This window comes from Scardinius erythrophthalmus (assembly GCF_964197995.2).
Source record: "Scardinius erythrophthalmus genome assembly, chromosome: 10".
NCBI lineage: Eukaryota > Metazoa > Chordata > Actinopteri > Cypriniformes > Leuciscidae > Scardinius > Scardinius erythrophthalmus.
This window is the reverse complement of record NC_138230.1, coordinates 4,103,245-4,130,359: the sequence shown is the minus strand read 5'-3', so window position 1 is coordinate 4,130,359 and position 27,115 is coordinate 4,103,245. Positions and strand designations below refer to the sequence as shown.

The 27,115-nt window shown below is 39.1% G+C and overlaps 2 protein-coding genes across 2 annotated transcripts in view; one reads left to right on the top strand and one right to left on the bottom strand.

Annotated features, from left to right (window-relative positions):
• Positions 1-17,153, bottom strand: part of LOC308697126 (uncharacterized protein) — an 874,503-nt gene extending 857,350 nt beyond the window's left edge. The window contains exons 1-9 of the mRNA XM_081376239.1: positions 16,024-17,153; positions 15,565-15,681; positions 15,294-15,410; positions 11,120-11,233; positions 7,568-9,334; positions 6,480-6,653; positions 5,695-5,868; positions 4,867-5,040; positions 4,381-4,554 (exon numbers count right to left, since the gene is read on the bottom strand). Coding sequence (XP_081232365.1) covers positions 4,381-4,554; positions 4,867-5,040; positions 5,695-5,868; positions 6,480-6,653; positions 7,568-9,334; positions 11,120-11,233; positions 15,294-15,410; positions 15,565-15,681; positions 16,024-16,073 — 2,861 coding nt within the window. The 5' untranslated portion in view covers positions 16,074-17,153. The remainder of the gene's footprint in view (positions 1-4,380; positions 4,555-4,866; positions 5,041-5,694; positions 5,869-6,479; positions 6,654-7,567; positions 9,335-11,119; positions 11,234-15,293; positions 15,411-15,564; positions 15,682-16,023) is intronic.
• Positions 1-27,115, top strand: part of LOC308697127 (uncharacterized protein) — a 377,069-nt gene that overhangs the window by 70,110 nt on the left and 279,844 nt on the right. The window lies entirely within an intron of this gene.

Sequence of the window (27,115 nt, the reverse complement as noted above, 5' to 3'; positions counted from 1 at the left end):
ATTTGGCACAGATGTAGCTGAGGGGATACTGAAATGATTTAGCCAGGGCGCCCGAGCCAATGGTCCCTGAGACCAAGATGGCGGCCAAATCCAATATGGCCGCCGCCTGAAAGGGTTTTGGCTATAGCTTTTGAGCCAGATGAGATACAAATACAAACTTGATGTCTGTTTTACCTTTTTTGACCATGGGAAACCCATAGGAATACTTACATTTATGATTGGGTATATCAGGACCCCCAAATTCCCTAAATTCAATATGGCCGATGTCCGAAAAATGGTTTTGGCTACAAATTTTGAACCAAATGCGCTACAAATGAGGATGTGGTGTCTATTTTATGTTTATTGACCACAGGAAGTCCATTGGCATATTTATATTTATGCTTGTTTAAGTCTGGAACCTGTATTCTTTTCAAGGCTGTGGTTGAAAATCTTTTTTTTTTTACCACAACTTTGAAGGTTATTCTCAATTTTGATTCATTTCCTTATAAAAGTGAAATGGTTTTCAGTGTACCACAGGTGAATACATTTCAAAGTGTAATCATATAAGAAAGAATAAAACACAATTATTATTGCAAGGCAATATTTCTATTATGTTAAATTATTAAAATAATAATATAGTAAATTTTTCCAAAACTCTTAAAGGTTTGCTAAGCATAACAAAAAAACAGCAATAACATAAACAACAGTGAATTCTCATGGTCTCTCACATGAATTATCATTATCACTCACAATCACTGGATCTCTCATTGTCTTCACCATCATTGTTTGTACAAGAACCCTCACATGCACATATAGAAGTGCAACGAACTCCGGCTTTACAGCACTTACAGTGCCCTCTACATGCTGTCTTGCAGCCACAGTGAAGGAGAATGGTGCAGGCTTTACTGGCGTCTCCGAGATTAGTCCAGTAAGGTTCCCAAGTCTTTCTCGTAGAGTCCCGAAACCATCCCCATGCATTAAACTCTGGGATATCTTGCTGGACAGCGGTTGCCTGATTCCAGTAGAAGCTGGCCTGCAGCAGTGCTCTTTTGATGTGCTGAATCAATGCAGCTTGGGTGGGTGGCAGGTTCTCGAGAGACTGATGTCTAGCTTCATCTACACGGCTTGAAACACAGGTCTTGCTGTACATGATGAGCTCATGTGACAGATTCATAGCTCATGGTCCAAATGGTCCGGCCAACTACTTAAAAAAACATTCCATGACTACGTTAACACCAATATTGCTGGGTTTGTGAGGTCACACATGAGCTATGAATCTGTCACGTGACTGGATATTGTGTTTGACACATATCCAGAGGAGAACCTCAAAACACAAACTCACCAACGCAGAGGAACCGGATCAAGAACTAAAGGAGATAGGAGAACTCCAATTCCAAAATGTAACTGGATATATCTATTATATACAGTATATACTGGATATATTGTTATATATTTAACTATTTGGATATATCAGTGAAGAGATAACCAAGCATGGCATGTCAGGTAAACTCCTCCTTTCCACCAAGAAAGATGCTGTACTCTCCAACAGACCAGGGTATGATATGTCTGCCCTTCAGCCTTGTAATCATCCAGAAGCACTAGAATAATCCTGCATCTTGCACATGCTGGGGCCAATGGCCATAAAAAGGCATTTGTCCAGACTGTCGACAGCGATGTTGTCATCCTTGCCATCCGCTTCTTCAACACACTCGGCCTCACAGAGCTCTGGATCGGCTTTGCAGGTGGAAAAAACTATAGGGACATTCCTGCTCATGAAATCAGCAAGAATAGAATAGAATAGAATGAGGCATTTATATAGCGCTTTCATATGTACTACTGTACACCCAAAGCGCTTTACAATCATATCAGGGGTCTCTCCTCAACCACCACCAGTGTGCAGCATCCACTTGGATGATGCGACGGCAGCCACAGAACAACGGCGCCAGTGCGCTCACCACACACCAGCTATAGGTGGAGAGAGGAGAGAGAGTGATAGAGCCAATTCAATGTAAGGGGATTATTAGGAGGCCATGATTGGTAAGGGCCAATGTGTGGAATGTGGCCAGGACACCAGGGTTACACCCCTACTCTTTATGAGAAATGCCATGGGATTTTTAATGACCACAGAGAGTCAGGACCTCGGTTTTACTTCTCATCCGAAGGACGGCAAGGATCTTGGTCCCCAGAAGTCACTAGCCTTACCACTCTTCCACGCTTTAACAGGCTGTGACACAACCTCACCCTTTCTGTGCCATGGGGAAAAGAGTGCATGGACAGCTTGGGAGGCAACACCAGATCTCACAGAATCTCTGGTTACCCTCACCTTGGAGCCTGAACAGATCAACAATGACGTCCATGTCCAAAGACTGGAGCGTATGGTCATCATCATGTACAGCAAGAGCTGTGGTTCCAGCCGTGTAGATGAAGCTAGACATCACCTTTTCTCGAATGGTACCAAGTCTTTCGAGAACCTGCCACCCACCCAAGCTGCATTGATTCAGCACATCAAAAGAGCACTGCTGCAGGCCAGCTTCTACTGGAATCAGGCAACCGCTGTCCAGCAAGATATCCCAAAGTTCAATGCATGGGGATGGTTTCGGGACTCTACGAGCAAGACTTGGGAACCTTACTGGACTAATCTCGGAGACGCCAGTAAAGCCTGCACCATTCTCCTCCACTGTGGCTGCAAGACAGCATGTAGAGGGCACTGTAAGTGCTGTAAAGCCGTAGTTCGTTGCACTTCTATATGTGCATGTGAGGGTGCTTGTACAAACAATGATGGTGAAGACAATGAGAGATCCAGTGATTGTGAGTGATAATGATAATTCACTGTTGTTTTTTATTTTATTGCTGTTTTTTTGTTATGCTAAGCAAACCTTTAAGAGTTTTGGAAAAATTGACTATATTATTATTTTAACAATTTGATATAATATAAATATTGCCTTGCAATAATACTTGTGTCTTATTCTTTCTTATATGATTACACTTTGAAATGTATTCACCTGTGGTAAACTGAAAACCATTTCACTTTTATAAGGAAATGAATCAACATTGAGAATAACCTTCAAAGTTGTGGTAAAAAAAAGGATTTTCAACCACAGTCTTGAAAAGAATACAGGTTCCAGACTTACACAAGCATAAATATAAATATGCCAATGGACTTCCTGTGGTCAATAAACATAAAATAGACACCACATCCTCATTTGTAGCGCATTTGGTTCAAAATTTGTAGCCAAAACCGTTTTTCGGACAGCAGCCATATTGAATTTAGGGTTATTGGGGGGTCCTGATATACCCAATCATAAATGTAAGTATTCCTATGGGTTTCCCATGGTCAAAGAAGGTAAAATAGACATCAAGTTTGTATTTGTATCTCATCTGGCTCAAAAGCTATAGCCGAAACCCTTTTAGGCGGCGGCCATATTGGATTTGGCCGCCATCTTGATCTCAGGGACCATTGGCTCGGGCGCCCTGGCTAAATCATTTCAGTATCCCCTCAGCTACATCTGTGCCAAATTTGGTGCTTGTAGATGCATTTGCGCGAACAATGGTGTGTAAGGCCCCATACTACAGCCCAAACTGCTTTTTTGGACAGCGGCCATATTGGAATTGGAGGATCAAGGGGTCCAGATATACTGGGTCATAAATATAAACATTCCTATGTGTTTCTCATGATCAATTAAGCTGAAAAACATATCAAGTTTGTATTTGTAACTCATGTGGTTCAAAAGTTAAAGCCGGAACCCTTTTCGGGCGGCGGCCATATTGGATTTGGCCGCCATCTTGGCCCCGAGGGTCGCTGGCTCCGGCGCCCTAGCTAAATCATTTCGGTATGACCTGAGCTACATCTGTGCCAAATTTGGCGCTTTTAGATGAATTTGCGCGAAATTACCCATTTATGTGCTTAAGGCCCCCAACTATAAGTGGGAGATTATAATATAACACTGAGATACATGATTGTTAAAGCTGTTTTTAAACATTCAGATTTAGATTTTGCTTCTAAGTCACCGTGAATGATGACCCTTGACCCTTATCTATAATCCTGTATGGCCAGTTTTATTTATGATAAAGAAACTAGTGATCAATATTTACCATTATCTTTTATTGCAATTGACATTCTCGCAAAATAAATAATTTAGGGATAAAAAGACAATGATAAAAGCAAAATATTGAATTGTTTGAAATAAAAAGAAACTTGAAAATATTTAATTGTTTCTATAAACTATTATAATTTTTTTTTAATTCAACTCTTATTAAACATGTTTATAGTGAGTAATTCACAATCACAATGAAAGTAAACTACGAAACTAACTTTCAAATAAAATATGAACACTTTTAATCATCACTACTCACAGAATATAATGTGGATCTTTCCTCAGAACAGACTTTTATAAATATTACCTGAGTTTCTCCAGTTTACAGTGAGGATCCTTCAGTAAATAATAAAGCTGCTTGACTCCAGAATTTCCTACACTATTCTCAGACAGATCCAGTTCTCTCAGGTGTGAGGGGTTTGATCTCAGAGCTGAAGTCAGAGCAGCACAACCTTCATCTGTAACACCACAATCCCTCAACCTGTAGAAAACAATGACACTCTTCAGTCTCTCAGCTCAGGAAACACTGATATATATGAATTTCTCCTTTCTCCTCAACAAATTTGTATGAAAGTAATTGTCACCTCTTTACATCATCCAATCATGCTTATAACTATCAAAAACATTCAAAAGTAAAATGACCTCAGAAGCTTTGGAAAAAATCCACTGAAGATTGAACTTCCTTTTCAGTTACTTGATGGTAAACCTTTTTTGTATATATTACTTTTGTATATCATTCATTATTCACCACAGGAGAGAAACAGACGACGATGAGACTTTTATAAAATCTTACCTCAGTTTCTCCAGTTTACAGTGAGGATCCTTCAGTAGATCAGAAAGCTGCTTGACTCCAGAATCTCCTACTTTATTATCAGTCAGACTCAGTTCTCTCAGGTGTGAGGGGTTTGATCTCAGAGCTGAAGTCAGAGCAGCACAGCCTTCATCTGTAACACCACAATCCCACAACCTGTAGAGAACAATGACAATCTTCAGTCTCTCAGTTCAGGATCTACAGCTCAGATAAGCAGAACTTCACAATCAGAGACTTAATCCACGGCACCATTAACAGGTCCAGTCTAAGGTTCAGACCCGCTTCTACAAACTGCTTGAGCGGGTTAGTCTCCATTTGATACAATTGCAAGAATATTCAATAACACTTTATTTAACAGCATTCTTGTTACATATGTTGCATGAACTTACCATAGTAGTAACAGTAAATTATGCATAATTACATGCAACTAACCCTAAACCAAATCCTAAACCTACCCTAACCCTATAGTAAGTACTCGTAATTGCTTAATATTACTCAGTACTTAAATATATAATTACACTGTAACAATGACACCTTAAAATAAAGTGTAAACGAATATAATTTTTTATGCAAATACCCAAAAATCATCAACATATCTGTATATGAACACGGCTGCCACATCTTTACATCATCCAGTCATGTTTAATCCATCATTAATATTGTAAAGAATGTAATGAAAATAAAAGCTAACTTTCCCATTAGTAATTTCACACTAGATTTTTTTTTTTTTTTTTTTTTTTTTTTTTTTATGGCAATCATTATTTACCATTAAAATAGAGGACTGTGTTGGGACATTTTATACAATCTTACCACAGTTTCTCCAGTTTACAGTGAGGATCCTGCAGTAGATCAGAGAGCTGCTTGACTCCTGAATCTCCTACTTTATTCAATGACAGACTCAGTTCTCTCAGGTGTGAGGGGTTTGATCTCAGAGCTGAAGTCAGAGCAGCACAACCTTCATCTCTAACACCACAATTAATCAACCTGTAGAGAACAATGACACTCTTCAGTCTCTCAGTTCAGGGAAAAACTGATATAAATGATAAGATATATATGAATTTCTCCTCAACAGATTTGTATATGGAAGCAGTTGTCACCTCTTCACATCATCCAATCATGCTTATAACTATTGTTGTGGAAAATATGCAATTGTCCTGTTACAAGTATGCCTTTTTGTAAACTAGTTAACCTGTAAATAATAAAACTATATTTAACTGAAACTAAGAAGCTCGACTGCCAAAAGTCTTTGATTTCTAACAAACTGAACTGAACAGACCACGAAGAAGTCTTCTGACCTATAGATTGAGGGTATGGAAATTCAGATGCTTATGATTTAGGACAGATTTGACGTACTTTATCCAACCTGAGAATAATCAAAATAAGGTTAAAAGTGTCTAGAAATACACACCATAAAACACTATCAAAAACTATCAAAAGTAAAATGAGCTCAGAAGCTTTGGAAAGAATCTAATTAAGATTAAACATCCTTTTCAGTTACTTGATGGTAAACTTTTTTTGTATATTTTATTTTTGTATATCATTCATTATTCACCACAGGAAAAACACAGACGACGTTGAGACTTATGTAATCTTACCTCAGTATCTCCAGTTTACATTGAGGATCCTGCAGTAGATCAGAGAGCTGCTTGACTCCAGAATCTCCTACTTTATTATCAGACAGACTCAGTTCTCTCAGGTGTGAGGGGTTTGATCTCAGAGCTGAAGTCAGAGCAGCACAGCCTTCATCTGTAACATCACAATCCCTCAACCTGTAGAGAACAATGACACTCTTCAGTCTCTCAGTTCAGAAAACACTGATATAAATGATAAGATATATATGAATTTCTCCTCAACAGATTTGTATATGAAAGCAGTTGTCTCCTCTTCACATCATCCAATCATGCTTATAAGTATTGTTGTGGAAAATATGCAATTGTCCTGTTACAAGTATGCCTTTTTGTAAACTAGTTAACCTGTAAATAATAAAACTATATTTAATTGAACCTAAGAAGCTCATCTGCCAAAAGTCTTTGATTTCTAAAATACTGAGCTGAACAGATCATGAAGAAGTCTTCTGACCTATAGATTGTGAGTATGAAAATTCAGATGCTTATGATTTAGGACAGATCTGACGTACTTTAACTAACCTGAGAATAATCAAAATAAGTTTAAACATCCTTTCAGTTACTTGATGGTAAACTTTTTTTTGTATATTTTATTTTTGTACATCATTCATTATTCACCACAGGAAAGAAACAGACAACATTGAGAGTATTAAATTATGTTTGATTCAAATTCAGAGTAGTTATTTATTCTTACGGAGCCTGGTTGATTTATTTTACCCCTATATGTTAATTAATGCATTAATTATCAAACATGTACTAACATGTAGTTAAGGCTTCTGTTATTCATGTATGAATCCTTATGACTCCTAGCGTAGTTAAGGATAGCTCTTCATTGGTTCATGATTAGTTCATATCTTCGCTAATCATGAGTTCATGTTGAAATAAATATTAATTCAGGTATTAGGATATGATTATCCATGTACTGTTATTGTAAAGGGTTACCTAAGATATATTTGAATTTCTCCTATTACAGTATTGCTTTGGTTAGAAAACACATGCTAAAATCATAATTGTGATCCTGTTTTATCAATGTAATGATTGTTGTCAGAGTGACTTACAGAACTGATCTGGATTCTTTAACCACAGGCAGCAGCTTCTGAAGAACTTCACATGCTGTATTTCGTGCTCCAATAAACTGTTTTAGATCAAAAACATCCATCTTCTGCTCTGATGTCAGCAACACATAAACCAGAGCTGACCACTGCGAAGAGGAGAGTTTGGTTTCTCCTATTTCTCCAGATTTAAGATAACGTTGGATCTCCTGCATCAGAGAATCATCACCCAGTTCATTCAGACAGTGGAACAGATTGATGGATCTCTCTGGAGAGCGATTCTCCCTGATCTTCTGTTTGATGTACTGAACTGTTTTCTCTTTGTTGTAGGAGCATCTTCCAGTCTGTGTCAGTAGTTCTCGTAAGAGAGTCTGATTGGACTCCAATGAGAGACCCAGAAGGAAACGCAGGAAAAGGTCCAGATGTCCATTCTTACTCTGTAAAGCCTTATCCACAGCTCTCTGATGCAGCTCAGATAATGAATGATATTTAAACCAGTTTAAAACCTTAGACAACAGACTTTGTTTGGTTTGTTCAAAAATATGCATGTTCTTGTTTTTTAAGTAAATGTGTGCATATAGAGCTGCTAGATGTTCCTGGATGCTCAGATGAACAAAGCAGAAGACTTTTCCCTGATACAAGCCCAACTCCTCTCTGAAGATCTGAGTGCACAATCCTGAGTACACTGATGCTTCTGTCACATCAATGCCACACTCTCTCAGGTCTTCCTCATAGAAGATCAGGTTGCCTTTCACAAGCTGCTGGAAAGCCAATTTCCCCAGTTTGAGAATCATGTCTTCATCTTTCACTCTCTTCTGATAGTCCTTCTCATGTTTGATGTTGCTCTGAATGATCAGGAAGTGTGTGTACATTTGAGTGAGAGTCTTGGGAATCTCTCCTCTCTCTGCTTCACTCAACATCTTCTCTAGAACAGTGGCTGAGATCCAGCAGAACACTGGGATGTGGCACATGATGTGGAGGCTCCTCGAGGACTTCAGGTGTGTGATGATTGTATTGGCCAGACTCTGATCACTGATTCTCTTCCTGAAGTATTCCTCCTTCTGTGGCTCATTGAAGCCTCGTACCTCTGTCACTCGATGGACACACTCAGAGGGGACGAGATCCGCTGCTGCTGGTCTGGAGGTGATCCAGATGAGAGCAGAGGGAAGCAGATTCCCCTCAATGAGGTTCATTAGCAGCTCGTCCACTGAGGCCGATTCAGATATATTACACAGTTTCACTTCGCTCTTAAAGTTCAGAGACAGGCGACACTCATCCAGACCATCAAAGATGAATAACACTTTATATTCATCACTGGATATTTCCAATTCTTTTGTTTCAGGGAAAAACACATGAAGAAGATCTGAAAGACTGAGTGTTTTGTCCTTCATCAAGTTGAGCTCTCTGAAAGGAAGTGGAAATATGAGCTGGACGTCCTGATTCTCTTTCCCTTCAGCCCAGTCCACAATGAACTTCTGCACAGAGACTGTTTTCCCAATGCCAGCGACTCCTTTTGTCAGCACAGTTCTGATGGGTTTGTCTTGTCCGGGTAAAGGTCTAAAGATGTCATTGCATTTGATTGGTGTGTCCTCTGTTGCTGCTCTCCTGGATTGTGTCTCAATCTGTCTCACCTCATGCTCATTATTGATCTCTCCACTTTCACTCTCTGTTATGTAGAGCTCTGTGTAGATCTCATTCAGGAGTGTTGAGTTTCCCTGCTTTGCTGTTCCTTCATACAGACACTGAAACTTCTTCAGCAGATTTGATTTGAATCTGCTTTGGACCAGTGAAAGATTGACAGATTGCAATATAAAGAGATACATTTTAGTAAAATAACAACACTCTCTAATTAAATAATTAGACAATATCACACAAGCAGCAGTGCTGTTGGTCTATATATCAGTAAAACTGTTATTTGGCCTCTAGGAATTGGATATTGATATAAATTTCATTATTTGATTATTTTTCTTGTCATGTGATTCCCTGTTTGTCATGTGATCCTGCCATGTGTCTTGTCATTGGTTACTTGTCTGATCATTATTCACAGGTGTTCCTTGTCTTGTAATTAGTCTATGTATTTAAGCCCTCATGTTTGCCCTGTGTCCTTGTTGAGTATTGTTTGTTCTATGTCCCAGATCCGGTTTCTTGTTTTGGTTTTGTGTTCCTGTTTTAGTATAGAGTTTTCCATGCCTGTTCATGCTTTTGTTTTGTGTTTGTTTTGTTTGATAATTAAATTTGCGTTTGGGTCCTCATCTCAACTTGCCTCCAGTGAATTTGTTACAACTATACAGTGGACCTGCTTCACTTGGATCATTACTATAATATTAAAGCTAAAAATTAGTAACAATGTCCAAATGATTGAATTCAGTTGAATTCAGACAGAATCAATCAACATTCAATTTAATCTGAATTTTGTAAACGGTGCATAAGGCTGGTTTAATGAACTTCCATAACCTGCAGCTCCTGAACTTCCTGAAAGAGTTGAGAAGCTCTAAAAGTCTTTCAAACACTGATGGTAACAATAATGAACTATTTTTAATAGAAAAGGAAATGTGACCCGCTTCATCGTTGTGACACTTTGACGCAAACACATTTTAGTTTGAATTTCTAATTATTTAACATTTTACTAATACACTTACTAATGAATTACTGTATGACCATTGTTAAAAATTTCTGAGTTAAATGTAATGTTACTGGTTCACAAGCTATTTTATCTCTCCATGGTTGAAACACATTTCAGTAAGTTGTACCGTATATTCATCATATATTCTTGTGTTCATGGTTCAATCATGTTTATTTCATGCTCTAACTAACAATAAAGATATGATTGGTTCTTGCTGCCGTTTAAACGAAGGGTTGATAAAGCGTCTGATAAAGAATCTGTCATTCCACATTAAAGAGCAACAAAATGTGTTTGTCACAATTATGTTCAGTCTTGTCTGTTTCTGTTCTTGTTAGTACCTGATTAGTTAACCTTCATCCACCTGTGTCTAGTTACAGTAGTTCCCTCGTTTACCCTGTGTATATATTCTCCTGTTCAGTTCTGTCCTTGATCGATTATTGTTCGTGTCTATGATAAAACACACTGTTGCTTGTGTACATTATCTTTGTTATCATTGGGAATCGAACTTTGTCTGTCTGCTTCATCAACCAGCGTGACAGTATTTGTAATTTGTGATTAAATTGAACGGATTTGAAAGCCTACACTGTTTTATAAAAAGTAACAAAAGTAACATACTGCGATTACTGAACTTTTAGTAAAGTTTTATTCTCTAATCAACTTAAAAAAGAATAGATAAAAAAATCTATATTTGTAATTAATCTTCGGATTGTTCAAATGAAGAATGCAATGAAAATCTATAAATCATGCTGATATTCAGACCAACAGCAAGACTGCATGAGTGTTATAGCACTTGTAACAATACTTCAATAAACAAGAAGTTAAATTGCGTTACAAGTGTTGCTAGTTACTATTTACCTTATCTGTTATTAATAATGGATAGTCTGGGTACAGTGAGTTACTATCAGGATGAGTCTGTCTAGACAGAAATGTTGTACCTCATTTGAGTTGATGTTTGTCTCCTCTTAAATGTCATGTTGTCCATAGACCGGTCGCTCCTCATGGACACACAGCTGGACTCTAGTGCCTGTGATCTCTGCTGGGGGAATCCACTTCAACAGAATACAGACAAGAATATATACAGTTCATTTTACATGGATAGATTGGTTCTCTATATGAGGTTTATCTACATTTATCCATCCATCTGTCTATTCAGGTCTTGCAGTCTCTACTAATGAGCTGATGAGCTGAAACAGGTGTTTTATATGAGGGAGACATAAGAAAATGTGTAGTGGTTGTGTTAAGCCTGGCTCACACGGTAGGATAATTAGGCCGATTTTAGCCCCGATTCACCCCTTCCGACAATCTTAAGGATGCTCCGATTATCGTAAAATAAACTGATCAGATATTCCTGCCATGTGTGGTGTGTTAAGACTGCTCTCGTCTGCTCGGAAGGATGTCGGGACCGCTCCGATCTCAAATCGGGGATATCCAACACGTTGGATGTTTTGGCCCGATTTCTCCCCATGTGTGGTGTCTCCCGGGGACAAACGAGCACGCAGCCTGTGGACTGTGGCGTGTAGCCAATCAGAAAGCGAGCTGACGAGGCGGCGAGGAAGCACCGGGAAACAAAATCAAAACAACCGGCGGCATGGCGCACCAGAAAGTCCGGCGGACGTCAGAGATGGTCTTTTCTTTTGATAACGTTTTTTTTTTTTTGGTTAAAAACAAACTACAAACTATCGCCACTGCATCCTCTTCATCCGCCATGATTGTTTACTCTTAAGTCACGTTTGATCTCGAGGGATTTTGCGAGATTTCCCATCTTACCTGGGAATGCTCGGGAGTCAAATCAGTTTGTGTGTGATGTGTTGATTTTGTCGTGTGGCTGCGCACCACACACTGTACGACCAAAACTGTTAGACCCGTGATTTTTTTATCGCCGTGTGTGGGGTCTCTCAGGTTTGGAAAATCGGCCGACAATTTTAAAATCGTCCCATGTGAACCAGGCTTTAGGGGCTCCAGAGAAGATCTGGGAAGAGCTGATCTAGTACCGCAAGGCTCCATTTTGGGACCGATTTTATTTTATTTATATATGCTCCCCCTTCGTTACATCTTTGAATCTTATCAGGTTCCTTATCATATTTATGCGGATGATACCTGGTTCTAAGTCTTTATCTGATTTATTAGCCTGTGTAAATGACATTAAAAATTGGATGGGTGAAAATTTTCTTCAGTTGAATGAAAAGAAGACTGAGGTTATTTTATTTGCCCCCCCCCCCCCCCTTTTGGTAGATGGCCTGACCTCTGGTTTAGGACCACTGAAAGCGAATATCCACACTCACGTAAAAAACCTGGGTGTTGTTGTCGACTCAGAGTTAAAATTTGACAAGCAAATAAACTCTGTTGTCAGAGGCAGTTTCTTCCAGCTTAGAGGCTTACGGAAATTGAAATCTATTTTATCTTTTGGTGATCTAGACACAGTAATTCATGCCTTCATCTCAACAAGGCTGGATTATTGTAACGCCTTGTATGCTGGTATCAACCAGTTTTCATTAATGCGTTTGCAACTGGTACAGAATGCTGCAGCCCGCTTCTTAATGGGGAAGGGAAAGTTTGAGCATATCACCCCTATTCTATTGCACTTACATTGGCTACCGGTCAAATACAGAATTGAGTACAAGGTTTTGACTTTTGTATTTAAAGCCTTGCATGGTCTTGCTCCAGTTTATATTTCAGACCTTATTTGTCCGTACTCTCCTCGAAGATCTCTTAGATCATCATCTGAGAGATTATTAAACCTGTTAAGCTTCACCAGTGCGTCGGCGCACTGAAGCGTTTTTTTTTTATTTAGTTAAAAATTACTATCAGATTTAATGTTATACATTGACAAACTATACATCATTAAAAAGATATAAGACTCAAGTTTCAGTATTTGACCACTATTGTATTCTGAAAAACTTATAGTGACAGTTATGTCTTAATTTGTGTCAGGAGTTATGAAATGAAAAAATGAGTCGATACCTTTAATATGAATTATGACCGTCAGCCGCTTTCATTCATAAAAAAACTCCCGTGCTGTCGTCATGACAGCGATACACAAAACAACGTCCCTCAGGGCTTTAGCTCAAAAATGTGCAGATTTGAAGAAATATTGATATATTTTCATAAGTTTTCATCAGATTTCTATAGACAGGAATAATATTTATTGAATTTATGCCCAAATGCGTCGATGTAATCATTATGAGCGCTGGATACTGTGATGTATTGTGTTTTCAATCCATACCAACAGCCTGAGGGCGCTACATTCACAATAATAGTCCATTTATGTAACATGAAGAAGAACCATGATCATGTGACAATCCAGGAAGTCTCGAACACACACAAAGCTATCAGAGATCGTTGTTACATGCAGAAAAAAGACTTTTTGAAGACAAAAAACATGATTGAAATGATATTTGGTTTACCTGTGTTCTTCAAATAATGTCAGGTATTTCCATAATAATAGATTATATTTATAATGTATTGCTAATCGATATAGACTTTATCATTGTGCAGAATAATAAAAAATATATATTTTCTGTCTGATTTTTTAATCTTAAGCGAAATTATATCACAGAAGATTATTTAAAACACTCTACTTGCGTTATAAATTAAGTTTGAAGCACAAAAATGGTTTTAATCTCATAAATTGTCGTGTATTGATGGTGTGCTAAGCTAACATGCTAGCTAGCTCTAGGTGCACCTGCCACATATTGCAGTTATCCTTTTATAATTTTTTTTTTTAAATATGCTTACTAAAATGTTTCATTATTCAAGCAGGGCATTTGATCCAGTTTTTAAATGTTAAGTAAGAACTTTGATAAAAGAAATTAGGGATTGAAACCCTATGAATAGCCAGCCGTTAGTAACTATAATGCAGACAAAAGAAATGCATATTTCGAGCCATAACCAGGCTGGAGAGGTGTTAATGTGTGCAGGGGGAGACTGAGACTGAATGGGGCTTGTTTGCACCACAAAACAATAGAGACAATATACTGGATAGGTGGTTAGAAGATGGCAATAAACATCAGAAGCATCTTTAACGTCAAATCAAAATAAAGTCAACTGACATGGTCTTGAAAAACATGTAACTAAATACAGAGTTTTGGACTTATTATCTTCAGATTTTAAACATAAAATGTTTAGACATGTGGCTTTAGCTGTAGTGCATTTCTAGATTGCTCCAGTGCCAACTTCAATTTTATTTTCATGAGGATGTTTCATAAAAAATAATTTCTAATAACTTTACAAAACTTTGAAGCTATTTATAACAATTTTTTTTCATTATGACAATAATTAATTCTACATTTACAATAAACTGCCAGGTGTCAGCTTTCAAATGAGATCATACTTGTGCTTTTAGTGCAAAGGGTTCATGAACTGTATCTGTTTAAGTTTGGGTATGTCATTTCTGGGGATTTTTCAAAAGTGGCGTTGCAGCTTAACAGGTTAACTATCCCGCACTCTCGCTTGAAATCTAAAGGTGACAGAGCGTTCTCCGTTCTTGGTCCTAGACTGTGGAATTCGTTACCTCAATCTGTCAGGTTATCTTCTTCTTTATATGTATTCAAGTCAGCACTGAAAATGCATCTTTTCTCTCAGGCCTATTCATAATTGTGGATATGTAGCCTTAGTGAGTTATATTTTTTATAATGTAATTTGTACGACTTTTGTTTTTATTGTGTTTTTTGTGTTTTTATTGTGTTTCTGTGAAGCACCTTGGTCAGCAGAAATGCTGTTTTAAGGTGCTATATAAATAAAAGTGACCTTGACCTTGACCTTGATCTAGTCTCTCTAGACAAAAATTCTCAGAACCTCAGATCTGTTGATGTGTGTTTTCTTTTAAATGTTATCTGATTCCCCATAGACACGTCACTCCTCATGGACACACAGCTGGACTCCGGTGGGTTTGATTTCTGTCTGCAGCTTTGGCTTCAATAGAAAAGACAATTTAAAAATAACAGATATGACATAATAGACAAGAATTCATATTGCTAATTTTACATGAAGATAAACTTTATATAGACTATCTATCTATCTATCTATCTATCTATCTATCTATCTATCTATCTATCTATCTATCTATCTATCTATCTATCTATCTATCTATCTATCTATCAAATGTTGTACCTCAGATCAGTTGATGTGTGTTTTCCCTTAAATGTTATTGGATTCCCCATAGACCAGTCACTCCTCATGGACACACAGCTGGACTCCGGTGGGTTTGATTTCTGTCTGCAGCTTTGGCTTCAATAGAAAAGACAATTTAAAAATAACAGATATGACATAATAGACAAGAATTCATATTGCTAATTTTACATGTAGATAAACTTTGTATAGACTATCTATCTATCTATCTATCTATCTATCTATCTATCTATCTATCTATCAAATGTTGTACCTCAGATCAGTTGATGTGTGTTTTCCTTTAAAGGTTATTGGCTGCTTCATAAATGCTTCACTCTTCATGGACACACAGCTGGACTCCGGTGAGATTGATCTTTCACCCTCACATTGACTTTAATAGAACAGAGATAACAGAATAGAGACAAAAATCAACTTGGCTGATTTAACATGAAAATAAATCCCACATGAGAAGGTTGTCTATTAAGACAGTGTGCTGAAGAGTGATGAGACTGCCCAAGGATAATGTCATATATCATCTAGCTGTCTACTGTATCTGTGTGTCTTTGGACAGTGTTTAAAGACCCTGAGTGGCTCCAACTACTGTATATCCCGGCACCAGAATATGATAGAGACAACAGATCACTATACCAACCCTGGCAAACACACACAACACCCTGTTATGTGCAGAAAATGAGTCTTCTATAACATTAAGATAATATGAAGATTGAAGTACCTGAATCCTGGAGAAGAATCTCCATGTCTGAATGTGTGTGTGTCGTCCATGATTCATTCAGTCTTCATGAAGCTGCTCGAGTAAGAGATCAGAAACACTCATTCACACACACTCAAATACAATACATTTAATTTGTCATTTTCTTCAATCTGTTTATGGAGACAAAACAAATCAGATTTATGATTTCTAATCATTAATTATTAGACATTATCAACATTTCATTCCTGGTTTAATGTGATATTCAATCCTGTTAAAGGGGACATATCATGCTAAATCCACTTTTTTAGCCCTTAAATGCATTTAGTTGTATATTTGGAGTGTTTAGAAGTACAGAAAAGTTGAAATTATTCTCTTCAGGTGCTTCGTTGATATCTTTATATTCTGTTTTGGTCCTATTTTTCAACCTGTTCCGATTTTTCTGTTCTCTATGACGTTTTTTGAACTATTATGTCACAGTATTTGCAGTGGAACTGCTAAATAAGGACATTGACTTCCGGCCCAACACTTCGAGCAATCCGCCATTTTAATTTCTCTCTGCAATTTTGTAGTCCAAGCTAAAGGATGCAGAAGTTACAAGAGGGTAAGTTAAAATGTTCGGTTGTTGGATGTAGTAACCCACACGCTTCATTACACCGTCTAATGTAGATGAACTGGCGCGCTTGTGACAGGGTGCATGTTTAACTGAAAGAACGAGCAGAGAGAGAGAGACCCGGTCGCGCGCGCGCGCACTCTCTCTCTTCAGAGCCAGGCGAAAGTGTAAACAAGACTTCACCGTCTCCAAACTAGATGCTGTTTTGCTCTCTCTCCCTCGCACATATTAATCAAAATAAATCGACACGGTGGTAAAAGGTCGGAAGACCAAAGTTTCATGTGTAAATACAGTAACACCATTGCGATTCATCCATATGAAGACGTTGTTCTGCAGGTTCGTCGTCTTCATTTTCATCTCGCTCCGGCTTCGACTCTGGCTCGAACATGTAAGGCTGGCTGGACAAGTCTTCCGTTGTTGACATTTTGTTAATAGCGTGTGAATAATTTTTCTCTGTGCCGCTAGATAATCGTATCTCTGCTAACAAACTACAAAAATGGCCGAACGGGGTGGAGTTGAACCAAGTGTCACCTCTGCAACCTGGAGAGGGGGCGGGGTATGAACTGTCTCAATTGTATTTAAAGAGACCGCACCAAAACGAGTTGCTCTCAGACGCACATCAGAAAAGGGGTGGAGCTATAATAATGAGGAATTCAGACCCAAGCATTGCAGTTCCGCTTTATATAGACCACAAATGTATGATTTATATGTAAAAAGGAACGATTTAAAAGCATGATATGTCTCCTTTAATGAATGTTCAGAACTGGTATCATCTGAATCAGCAGATTCACTTCTTCAGTCAGATCTGTCACGTTTGCTCCAGTATTTCATCTGTGTGTGTTTAAAACAGAAATATCTCAGCTGAACAGACTGGGAAGTTTGTAACACTAGAGTTTAATGTTCTTCCACTGAAGCCTCAAATATTGTACAAATGGGACAGTTTACTGTAAACCCACATTTAATACATCTGTGAAACTGACTAACATACACAGATATTTGTTCAAGATCTTTTCCAACTATTCTAAAATAAAATGTTTCCTATTGGTTTTTATGTACACCAATAAATGTATTTATTGGTATTAAATGTTCAATAAAAATGACATTACATAAAGGGAGATTGTAACAACAGCACTCTTTGTAATTGACATTCATTTACACAGAAAATTATATCAAAGTTTAAGAAATACAGCACACAAAAAAAGTTAAAAAAAACACTACAGATGTTAAAGAGAAAAGTGTTACAACACTGTGGTTTCTAGAAACTTTGGTTTTTAGTTATGAAACCGAAAATTAGACCTACAGTACATAAAAAGTGTAATAGTGTATTTAACATATAGGGTGTAGGCTATATGTCTATGTCCAATAATTGATAAGTAAAAAAAAATGCATTAAGAATTTTGTGTGTAATGTACTTTAATACTGCATGGTTCTCTTACAAGAGGTTCTCTCGTATTGTGTAAGTTGCTTACGCTACGGGAAAGTCTTCTTTCTTCGAGATCTGAAGCCAAAAATTATCCTTAATTTTGTATTCATTGTCAACGCAGTGCGGCAGCCGGCAGACCATGGCAGGCTGTATAAGCGTGCTCATTGGCTGCCCGCCGGCAACTGCTTAAGCCTATCAGTGAGCCTTGTGTGACCTCACATCCAATGAGGGCTTCGCGCCCTCCACACCCCTCTAACCGTCAGGATGGGTGTGGCCAGTGTGTATATAAGCAGGGCTCACAGGCTGAAAAATCGGATGTTCTTGTCTTCAGTGAAGCTCTTCGCATCGCTGGATCTTGAGAGCCGCCGCCGTTGAAACCAGCGACCAGCAAGCCTAGGACAGCGCCTGAAGAAGCCGGCCGCCTTCACGCCTTCAGCCATCCGTGCCTGCAACGCTATCCGGCGACATATCCTTTTATTACTGCTGTGTGTGTTCGCCCTGCGACACACACTAACTCTCACTTTTTTCCTGCGTCTCGTGCCGCGCCCCGCTCAGCAACGGAGACCGCCACCTCTTCTGCGTTCTCTGCCTGGGCCGCGAGCACGCCGCCATAGCACTCTCTACGGGGGGCTGCCCCGAGTGCAAAGAACTTTCAATGTCGACCCTGCGGGCTCGACTTGAAGTTTTCGACCAAGCTGTCGCTCCGCCTGTCCCTGCCGGGCCGCGCAATATAAGCGCCGCTCGTAGAGACCACCGGAGACTGATATGACTGAGGAGCTCGCCGGAACCTCTCCCTTGAGCTTCTCTCTCGCCCCCTCCCGGCCGCTCAACCGCCGCCGCGTCAGTGGATGAGGCGAATGAGATAGACACCATCCCTCTGTTCGAGCCGCGCTACTGCGCCGCTCACAAGGGATGGCAGAAGTAAACGGTCTCGGAGCGAGCTTCCTCTCCCTCTGTTCGAGCCGCGCTACTGCGCCGTTCACAAGGGATGGCAGAAGTGGACGCAGGGTGTCCGCGGATCCTTAAAAAGTCTTAAAAAGTCTTAAATTAGATTTTTAAAATTTAAGGCCTTTAAAAGTCTTAAAAAGTCTTATTTTTACTTATGAAAGGTCTTAAATTTTAGATGGCAATTTGACTTAAACATATCTAAATGTTTTCTAAATTAGAACCATCTAATTAGCGTACTTTTTTTATTTATTATTCTTTCTTTGTGGTTCACGTGACATTTCGCGTCATTCGCGGCAGCGTTACGTCCATCTCCTGCAGACCTGCACGCGCGAAACAGGAGGAGAGAATGAGAAGTGAGTTGGTAAACGTCAGTTCAGTTCTAAGTTCAGTCTTTATGTTCGTAGTGGTGTGCGATGTGTATTGTCTATTATTATGATATTGTAATCATTGTTTTAACGATGTACTGCGAGCTGACATCGCTTTGGTCTCGTACTCACTGCGTGATAAGTGCAGTTATAACGTTAGGTAGGCTATGTTCCCATGAGTTTTTGTCTCATATCATATTATGTTGTTATCATAGACCTACAATATCACATCAGCAAGACTTCCGTTTTCCCGTGCACAATTGCAAATGTGATTATTTATTTATATAACAGTAATTAACAATAAATTAACATTGTGATTTAAATTTTATAAACAGTAGCCTATTGTCAATATTGTTTGTTTCCCCTTTATTTCGCTGACGAGAATTTCAAATTGAAGCCATAGCAGAGCCTCAATGCAACAGACAGCGATGAGTTTTTGACTGGAATCCGCGTTTTGAACGAATCAATTTAATGATTCAATGAACAGTCACTTGCTTCCCGAATGAATCAGCCGTTTGAACGAATTGGTTGAATGAATGACTCCCTCAACTCACTTATTAACCCTCTGAGGTCTGAGCTGTTTTCTGGGCCCTGGAGGTGTTCTGACATGCTCTGACATTTCTGGTTATTTCTGTTTCTTGTGACATTTTCATGGCTAAAGTCTAATTACACTGTATTCAGCACAAACTCTGCTACAATAATATATCAACAGCATGTATGTAAAAGTTTGTAGTTTTGAGATAATGACATTTATGCGTGGTTTGTGAAAATACAAAAAAAAAATTCTCACTGAAATAAGGCCATGAAACCCCTACTGATTATTTCTTCACAAGACTTTTGAAAATTGTATGACGTAGCCTAGAATATTTGCTGCAAAACTATGTGAAAATCACCCTGACTGCTCATTCAGAGAAGACAATATATTGATTTAAAATTTTTACGACGTGTTTTGTGTGAATAAGCCTTATGCGAAGGGGCGGATCACCTCATTAATATGTAAGGCTTTTCTCACCTGAGAAAGACAAAGAACCTCCCTAATGGCCCTATTAGGAGCTTATCAGGGCCCATCATTCTGAGCAACCTTGCACAATACTGTAAATGAGGAGATTTAAAAAAGAATGGCTTTTAAATTGTTTGGATTTATTTACACAACATAATCCAAATAGACACAACAAATGGCAAAAAAGCACTTATTGAAAGACAGAGACCTTTGTGCCATTCCTAAAAACATTGTACATACCTTCAATTTCCAAGGTGTTTGATTTTCACTTTACCATGTTCATGTTCCAGAGACTCATGTGAATGTTGAAGTCGGCAGGACTCATCTGGGCCCTGAAAAAAAAGTTAACATACTGATATCAAGAGAAAGGTCTGCACGATTTTGGAAATAAATATTAGATTTTTCTGGTTAAAATTGCTTTTTTAAGTTCACAAAACACACACACACACACACACACACACACACACACACACAAATGTTTCCAACAATATATAGTAAATGAACACCAGGTTTGTTGTGCCTTGTAGGCATAGGCTATGCGCAGTGTTGGGTAAAATAATAATAAAAATATTTCAGTAACAACCAAGCTAGAGAAAAATATATTGATTATCATGTTACTTCAAATGTTTCCATTCGTTATGATGATATGAAATGAGATAATAGTAAAAACATGAAGCCGTTTGGTGTGTTTTGCTTTTCAAATTTTCAAATGATACATTCAAACGCGATCGCGCTGCAAAATCTGATACATTCAAACGCGATCGCGCTCAAATATAAAACATTATGGTTACCATATACATATCTACGTTTGACCAGATATCCACAAACACAGTAGGCCTAACAGTAAACACGGGTCTAAATATTATAATATTCCCCATATATCTAGCAACAGTTCAACTGCAACGTGACATTTATGCAACAATAACAAACATGTAAGAATTTCTTACCTTAAATCTTTCTTGTCTTCAAATTGCGTTCTTCTTCTTCTGAGGTAGCCTAAATCCAATGTAAGCTCAGGCGCGTCTTTCAAACTCGACGAAGAGTGAAGTGAAGTGTTTTGGTGTTTTGTTGTTGAGGTAACGAGCGCGTTCGCATTCCATGTGGACATTTGCATGTGAATATCTTTTGCGCGAGTGGGCGTGGCCAAATTAACTGTAATGAGCAAGCGTTTGAGAAGCTGGACATCTTGTTGGTTTTATACAAATTACTTAAACAGAAAATATTTTTTTTCGTTTTGAACCCGATCATTTAAAAGTACACACTTAAATGTTTATAAAGGTGTATGGCTCATAAATGTGTGACAAGTATTCGCTGAGTTTTGTTTCAGTTTATAGACGTGCTCAAGAAAAAAAAGTTCACCGCGACGGAGAGGCAGAACGCACACCCTGTTTATATTCTTTATTTTACAAAAGCACAATGTTTTGATTTGATTGTAAGTGGACACATACAAAAGTAGAAATATCACAGATTCTTTTTTTATATTTCTTTTTTCTGAATGACCATAAATGACGGAGTAATTTAAGTTTATAGTGCTACAATGTGGAGAAAATCCAGCAAAACGCGCCGGCGCGTTTGCCGACCTCAGAGGGTTAAAACAGTGACTTGCCGCCACCTACTGGCAGCTTTAGTTTCACATTTAGAGTACTTTTTAATTAGAATGTTAAAATTAGAAATCACAGTTCATATTTAACAATCTCATAGCTTTATTTATGCAATTGTAAATGCAGTGTAAATATATTAATGCCAGATCTGATGCCGCCACTGTGTCACCTCTGCACTGCAAAGGTGGATTTTGATTTAATGATTTAATTTGACTGGTAACAGTGGTATTGTGTAATTATTCTAATATAATTTAATTTAAATGTTAGAATTTGACATAAAAGGTGATGCATACATCTACAAATGTCAATATAGAGATGAAAATGCCACTGGAAATCAATTTAAGATGGCAAATATTACCCCTTAATAAAAAATGTTAATTTTTGTTACTTTTATCTAATTATTACCCTCAAAACTTTGAAAATATCGATCGAGACATATTTTGTCAATATTGCACACCCCTAATGCATGGTATTAATTTTGATTTCTTCGGGTCTTAAAAAGGTCTTAAAAAGTCTTAAATTTGACTTTAAAAAATGTGCAGAAACCCTGTGGACGGTCTCGGAGCGAGCTTCCTCTCCCTCTGTTCGAGCCGCGCTACTGCGCCGCTCACAAGGGATGGCAGAAGTGGAGGGTCTCGGAGCGAGCTTCCTCTCCCTCTGTTCGAGCCGCGCAAACTGCGCCGCTCACAAGGGATGGCAGAAACGAACGGTCCTGGAGCTCTCTTTACGTTACAAGAAAGCTACTCCATCCTCGCGCACATTTCTCAGTCCCCTCTTAAGCTCAGGCGACTGGAATTGTTCATATTGCAGTATACGAGCCTGTTATAAATACACGCACGCCTGCAAGCAAACGCCTTCACAAGACACGACGCTGTTATATGCTCGCTCTAGCCTACAGCTTGTGTATTCCCGCTCTGATAACAGTAACTTTCTCAAATGTTTAACTTTCTCAAATGTTTACAAAACAAGCGGGAACCCAGTGTGCCTGTATCTTTCTCTATTGCTGTTCTGTTACAAGATAGAAAGTCTAAGGCCTTCAATAGCCGTACAGCAAACCCATCTAATCTGCTGCCTATTACATGTGAAAGTAAGATTGATGTGGGGACAAAAAGTAAGACTGTTAAGTTAGCACTTTTAAACATTCGTTCACTTAAAAATAAATCACTTCTAGTTAACGACTTAATAACCACAAACAACCTAGATTTTATGCTTCTAAATGAAACCTGGCTAGAAGACAGCTGCAGTGCAACAATCCTCAATGAAGCAGCCCCTCCTAACTTTACTTTTATGAGTGTCTGCAGAGCTGTTAAGAGAGGTGGGGGTCTAGCTGCTCTTTTTAAAGATATCTATCAATGTAAGCAAATATCATTTGGGAATTACCCTTCTTTCGAATATCTGGGTATTGTGTTAAAAGGTGCTCCACGCATTTTACTCATCATTATTTACAGGCCTCCAAAATACTCTCCAGCCTTCGCTGAGGACAGAACTGTTATCAGCAATTACCTCAGAGTTTGACTGTTTTACCATTGCTGGAGATTTTAACATTCACATAGATAATGCAGAAAACAATATGGCAAAAGAAATCAAAACTGTTTTAAAAACTTTTGATCTGACTCAGCATGTACATGGACCCACACACAATCGCGGACACACTCTAGATTTACTTATCAGTAAGGGTCTAAACATTTCATTGATTGTTATTAAGGATGTAGCACTGTCTGATCATTTCTGTATTTTCTTTGATATACTGATCTCTCCTGCCATTGAAGCTAGATCTGTGTCTGTCAAGAAGAGATGCTTAAATGAGAACACTAGTGTCCTATTTATGAAGGCTATATCCTTAACACCAAGCATATCTGCTGACTCTGTTGATTTTCTCCTTGATTCTTTTAACTCAAAAGTTAAAGGTGTAATTGATGATATTGCTCCTGTGAAAGTCAGGAAGAAGAGTGGCAGACAAAAAGCACCTTGGAGAAACTCAACAACAGTGCAAAATATGAAAAGACAATGCAGAAAAGCAGAGCGCATGTGGCGGAAGACAAAACTTGTAGTCCATTATAACATCTACAAAGACAGCCTTCATGCTTTTAATATGGAACTAGGCAAAGCTAGACAGACTTTCTTCTCAAATATTATAAACAGCAATTTAAACAACACACGCACTCTTTTTGCTACTGTAGAGAGACTGACAAACCCCCCAAGCCAGATTCCCAGTGAAATGCTCTCAGACAGCAAGTGCAGTGAGTTTGCTTCTTTCTTCTCTGAGAAAATCAATAATATCAGAAAGGTGATCAGCACATCCTTGAGTTGCACTGGGGTCAGACAGATCAGACCACCTGAGAAAGTAGTTACTATGTCTGACTTCAAAGTAATTAATGGCAACATTTTGGAAGAAACCGTACAGCACCTTAAAACATCAACCTGCGCTCTCGACACACTTCCCACATCGTTTTTCAAAAGTGTGTTAAACAGTTTAGAAGCAGATCTTCTAGAAGTGGTAAATGCCTCACTTCTCTCTGGGAGTTTTCCAAACTCCCTGAAAACTGCAGTTGTCAAGCCCCTCCTGAAAAAGAGCAATCTAGATAAGACCATATTAAGCAACTATAGACCGATCTCAAATCTTCCTTTCATAGGCAAGATCATTGAAAAAGTTGTCTTCAATCAGCTGAACAATTTCTTGAGCTTGAATGGATCCTTTGACAATTTTCAATCTGGTTTCCGACCACATCACAGCACACAGACAGCGCTCATAAAGATAATAAACGATATTCGCTTAAATACGGATTCAGGCAAATTATCAGTGCTGGTGCTACTCGACCTCAGTGCTGCATTTGACACTGTCGATCATAACATACTTCTTGACAGACTGGAAAACTGGGTGGGGATTTCTGGGATAGTTCTAAAATGGTTCAGGTCATACTTAGATGGGAGAGGTTATTATGTGAGTATAGGAGACCATAAGTCTGAGTGGACATCCATGACATGCGGAGTCCCTCAAGGCTCAATTCTTGCACCACTCCTGTTCAACCTGTATATGCTCCCAATGAGCCAAATAATGAGAAAGAACCAAATCTCTTACCACAGCTATGCAGACGACACACAGATTTACTTAGCCCTATCGCCTAACGACTACAGCCCCATTGACTCCCTGTGCCAATGCATTGATGAAGTCAACAGTTGGATGTGTCAAAACTTTCTTCAGTTAAACAAAGACAAAACTGAAGTCATTGCGTTTGGAAACAAAGATGAAGTTCTCAAGGTGAACGCATACCTTCACTCTAGGGGTCAAACAACTAAACATCAAGTCAGGAATCTTGGTGTGACACTAGAGTCAGACCTTAGTTTCAGTAGTCATATCAAAGCGATAACAAAATCAGCATACTATCATCTAAAAAATATTGCAAGAATTAGATGCTTTGTTTCCAGACAAGACTTAGAGAAACTTGTTCATGCTTTCATCACCAGCAGGGTGGATTACTGTAATGGACTCCTCACTGGCCTTCCCAAAAAGACCATAAGACCGCTGCAGCTCATACAGAACGCTGCCGCCAGGATTCTGAGCAGAACCAGAAAATATGAACATATCACACCAGTCCTCAGGTCTTTACACTGGCTCCCAGTTAGATTTAGGATTGATTTTAAAGTATTATTACTGGTATATAAATCATTCAATGGCCTAGGACCTCAATACATTGCAGATATGCTCACTGAATATAAACCCAACAGATCACTCAGATCATTAGGATCATATCAGCTAGAAATACCAAGGGTTCACTCTAAGCATGGCGAGTCCGCTTTTAGCTATTATGCCAGCCGCAGCTGGAACCAGCTTCCGGAAGAGATCAGATGTGCTCCTACAGTAATCACATTCAAATCCAGACTCAAAACACATCTGTTTAGCTATGCATTTAATGAATGAGCACTGTGCCAATGTTCGTCCGACTGTTTGAACTGTACTGTATTTTATTTTATCTGTATAAACTGTTTTAATTATTCTTATTCTTTTTATTATTTTAATTTCTTCTATGTAAAGCACTTTGAATTGCCACTGTGTATGAAATGTGCTATATAAATAAACTTGCCTTGCCTTGCCTATTCTCCCCCTGTGGCTCAGTGGCAGAATCGTAGGCTTTTGCGCCAGAAGACCTGGGTTCGATCCCGGCTCTCGCGGCAGATAAAAATTTATGCTGTTCGCTTCTCCAAGCTCTCGGCCAGGTTGTCTTACATACAGAAAGCGAACCCGCACTCCCCCTTGTTGGGCCGCGCAGATTGCGCCGTTCACAAGGGATGACAGAGCGGACGGTCACGAGCAACGTTCAGTGCGCGCGCCTCACTCACCGGCGAAAAGAGGAGAGAGAGTGTTTTCGTCCCGCTGTGGCCGGACAAAACCCCCAATTCTCAAACATTTCTCAGTCCCCTCTAAGTTCAGGCGGCTGGAAAAATTACTATTGCAGTAAACAAGCCTGTTTTTAATACACGCACGACTGCAAACAAACATGAGGTCGTACTGTTATATGCTCGCGCTAACCAAAAGCTCATGTGTTCTCCCCTGTATCCCAGTGGCAGAATCATAGGCTGTAACAACAGAGACCCGAGTTCGAGCCCAGCTCTCGCGGCAGATAAATATTTTTTACTGTTCGCTTCTCCGAGCTCGCGGCCAGCTTTTCTTACATACAGAAAACGAACTCGCCTCTCGCACCACATGGTGCTCGATTATTTATGAGCGTCTATACACGAGGGAAGAAAAGACGCTGGACCACCGTCAAAGCTTCACGCTCTGTCAGTCCCCGTTGCCACGGCTACTGCAGATGTTTACCTTGCAGCCAACGAACCGGTATATCTACCCGCTCGCCTGCGCGCAACCACCGTTCTCACGGCGACCCAGAGAAATCTCGAAGAGAGCGTTATGTCTGGTTACACGGCTCGCGCTGCATGTGTTTTAAATGCAGTGAATGTGCCCACGTCTCTGTGTTCACCCCTGCACACAAGCACTATAAATCCCATGTCTATCACAGAGCCCACTCTCATAAAGCGGGCACGAGCCGCTCGAGTGATAAAAGTAGGTCACGTGTCCACATCACAGTGCCCACACCTACTCACTGCCCGCTCTGTTACACGGCCCCTCACGACCGGTCATGTTCTAAATGCAAGTGTAGAGGCCATTCT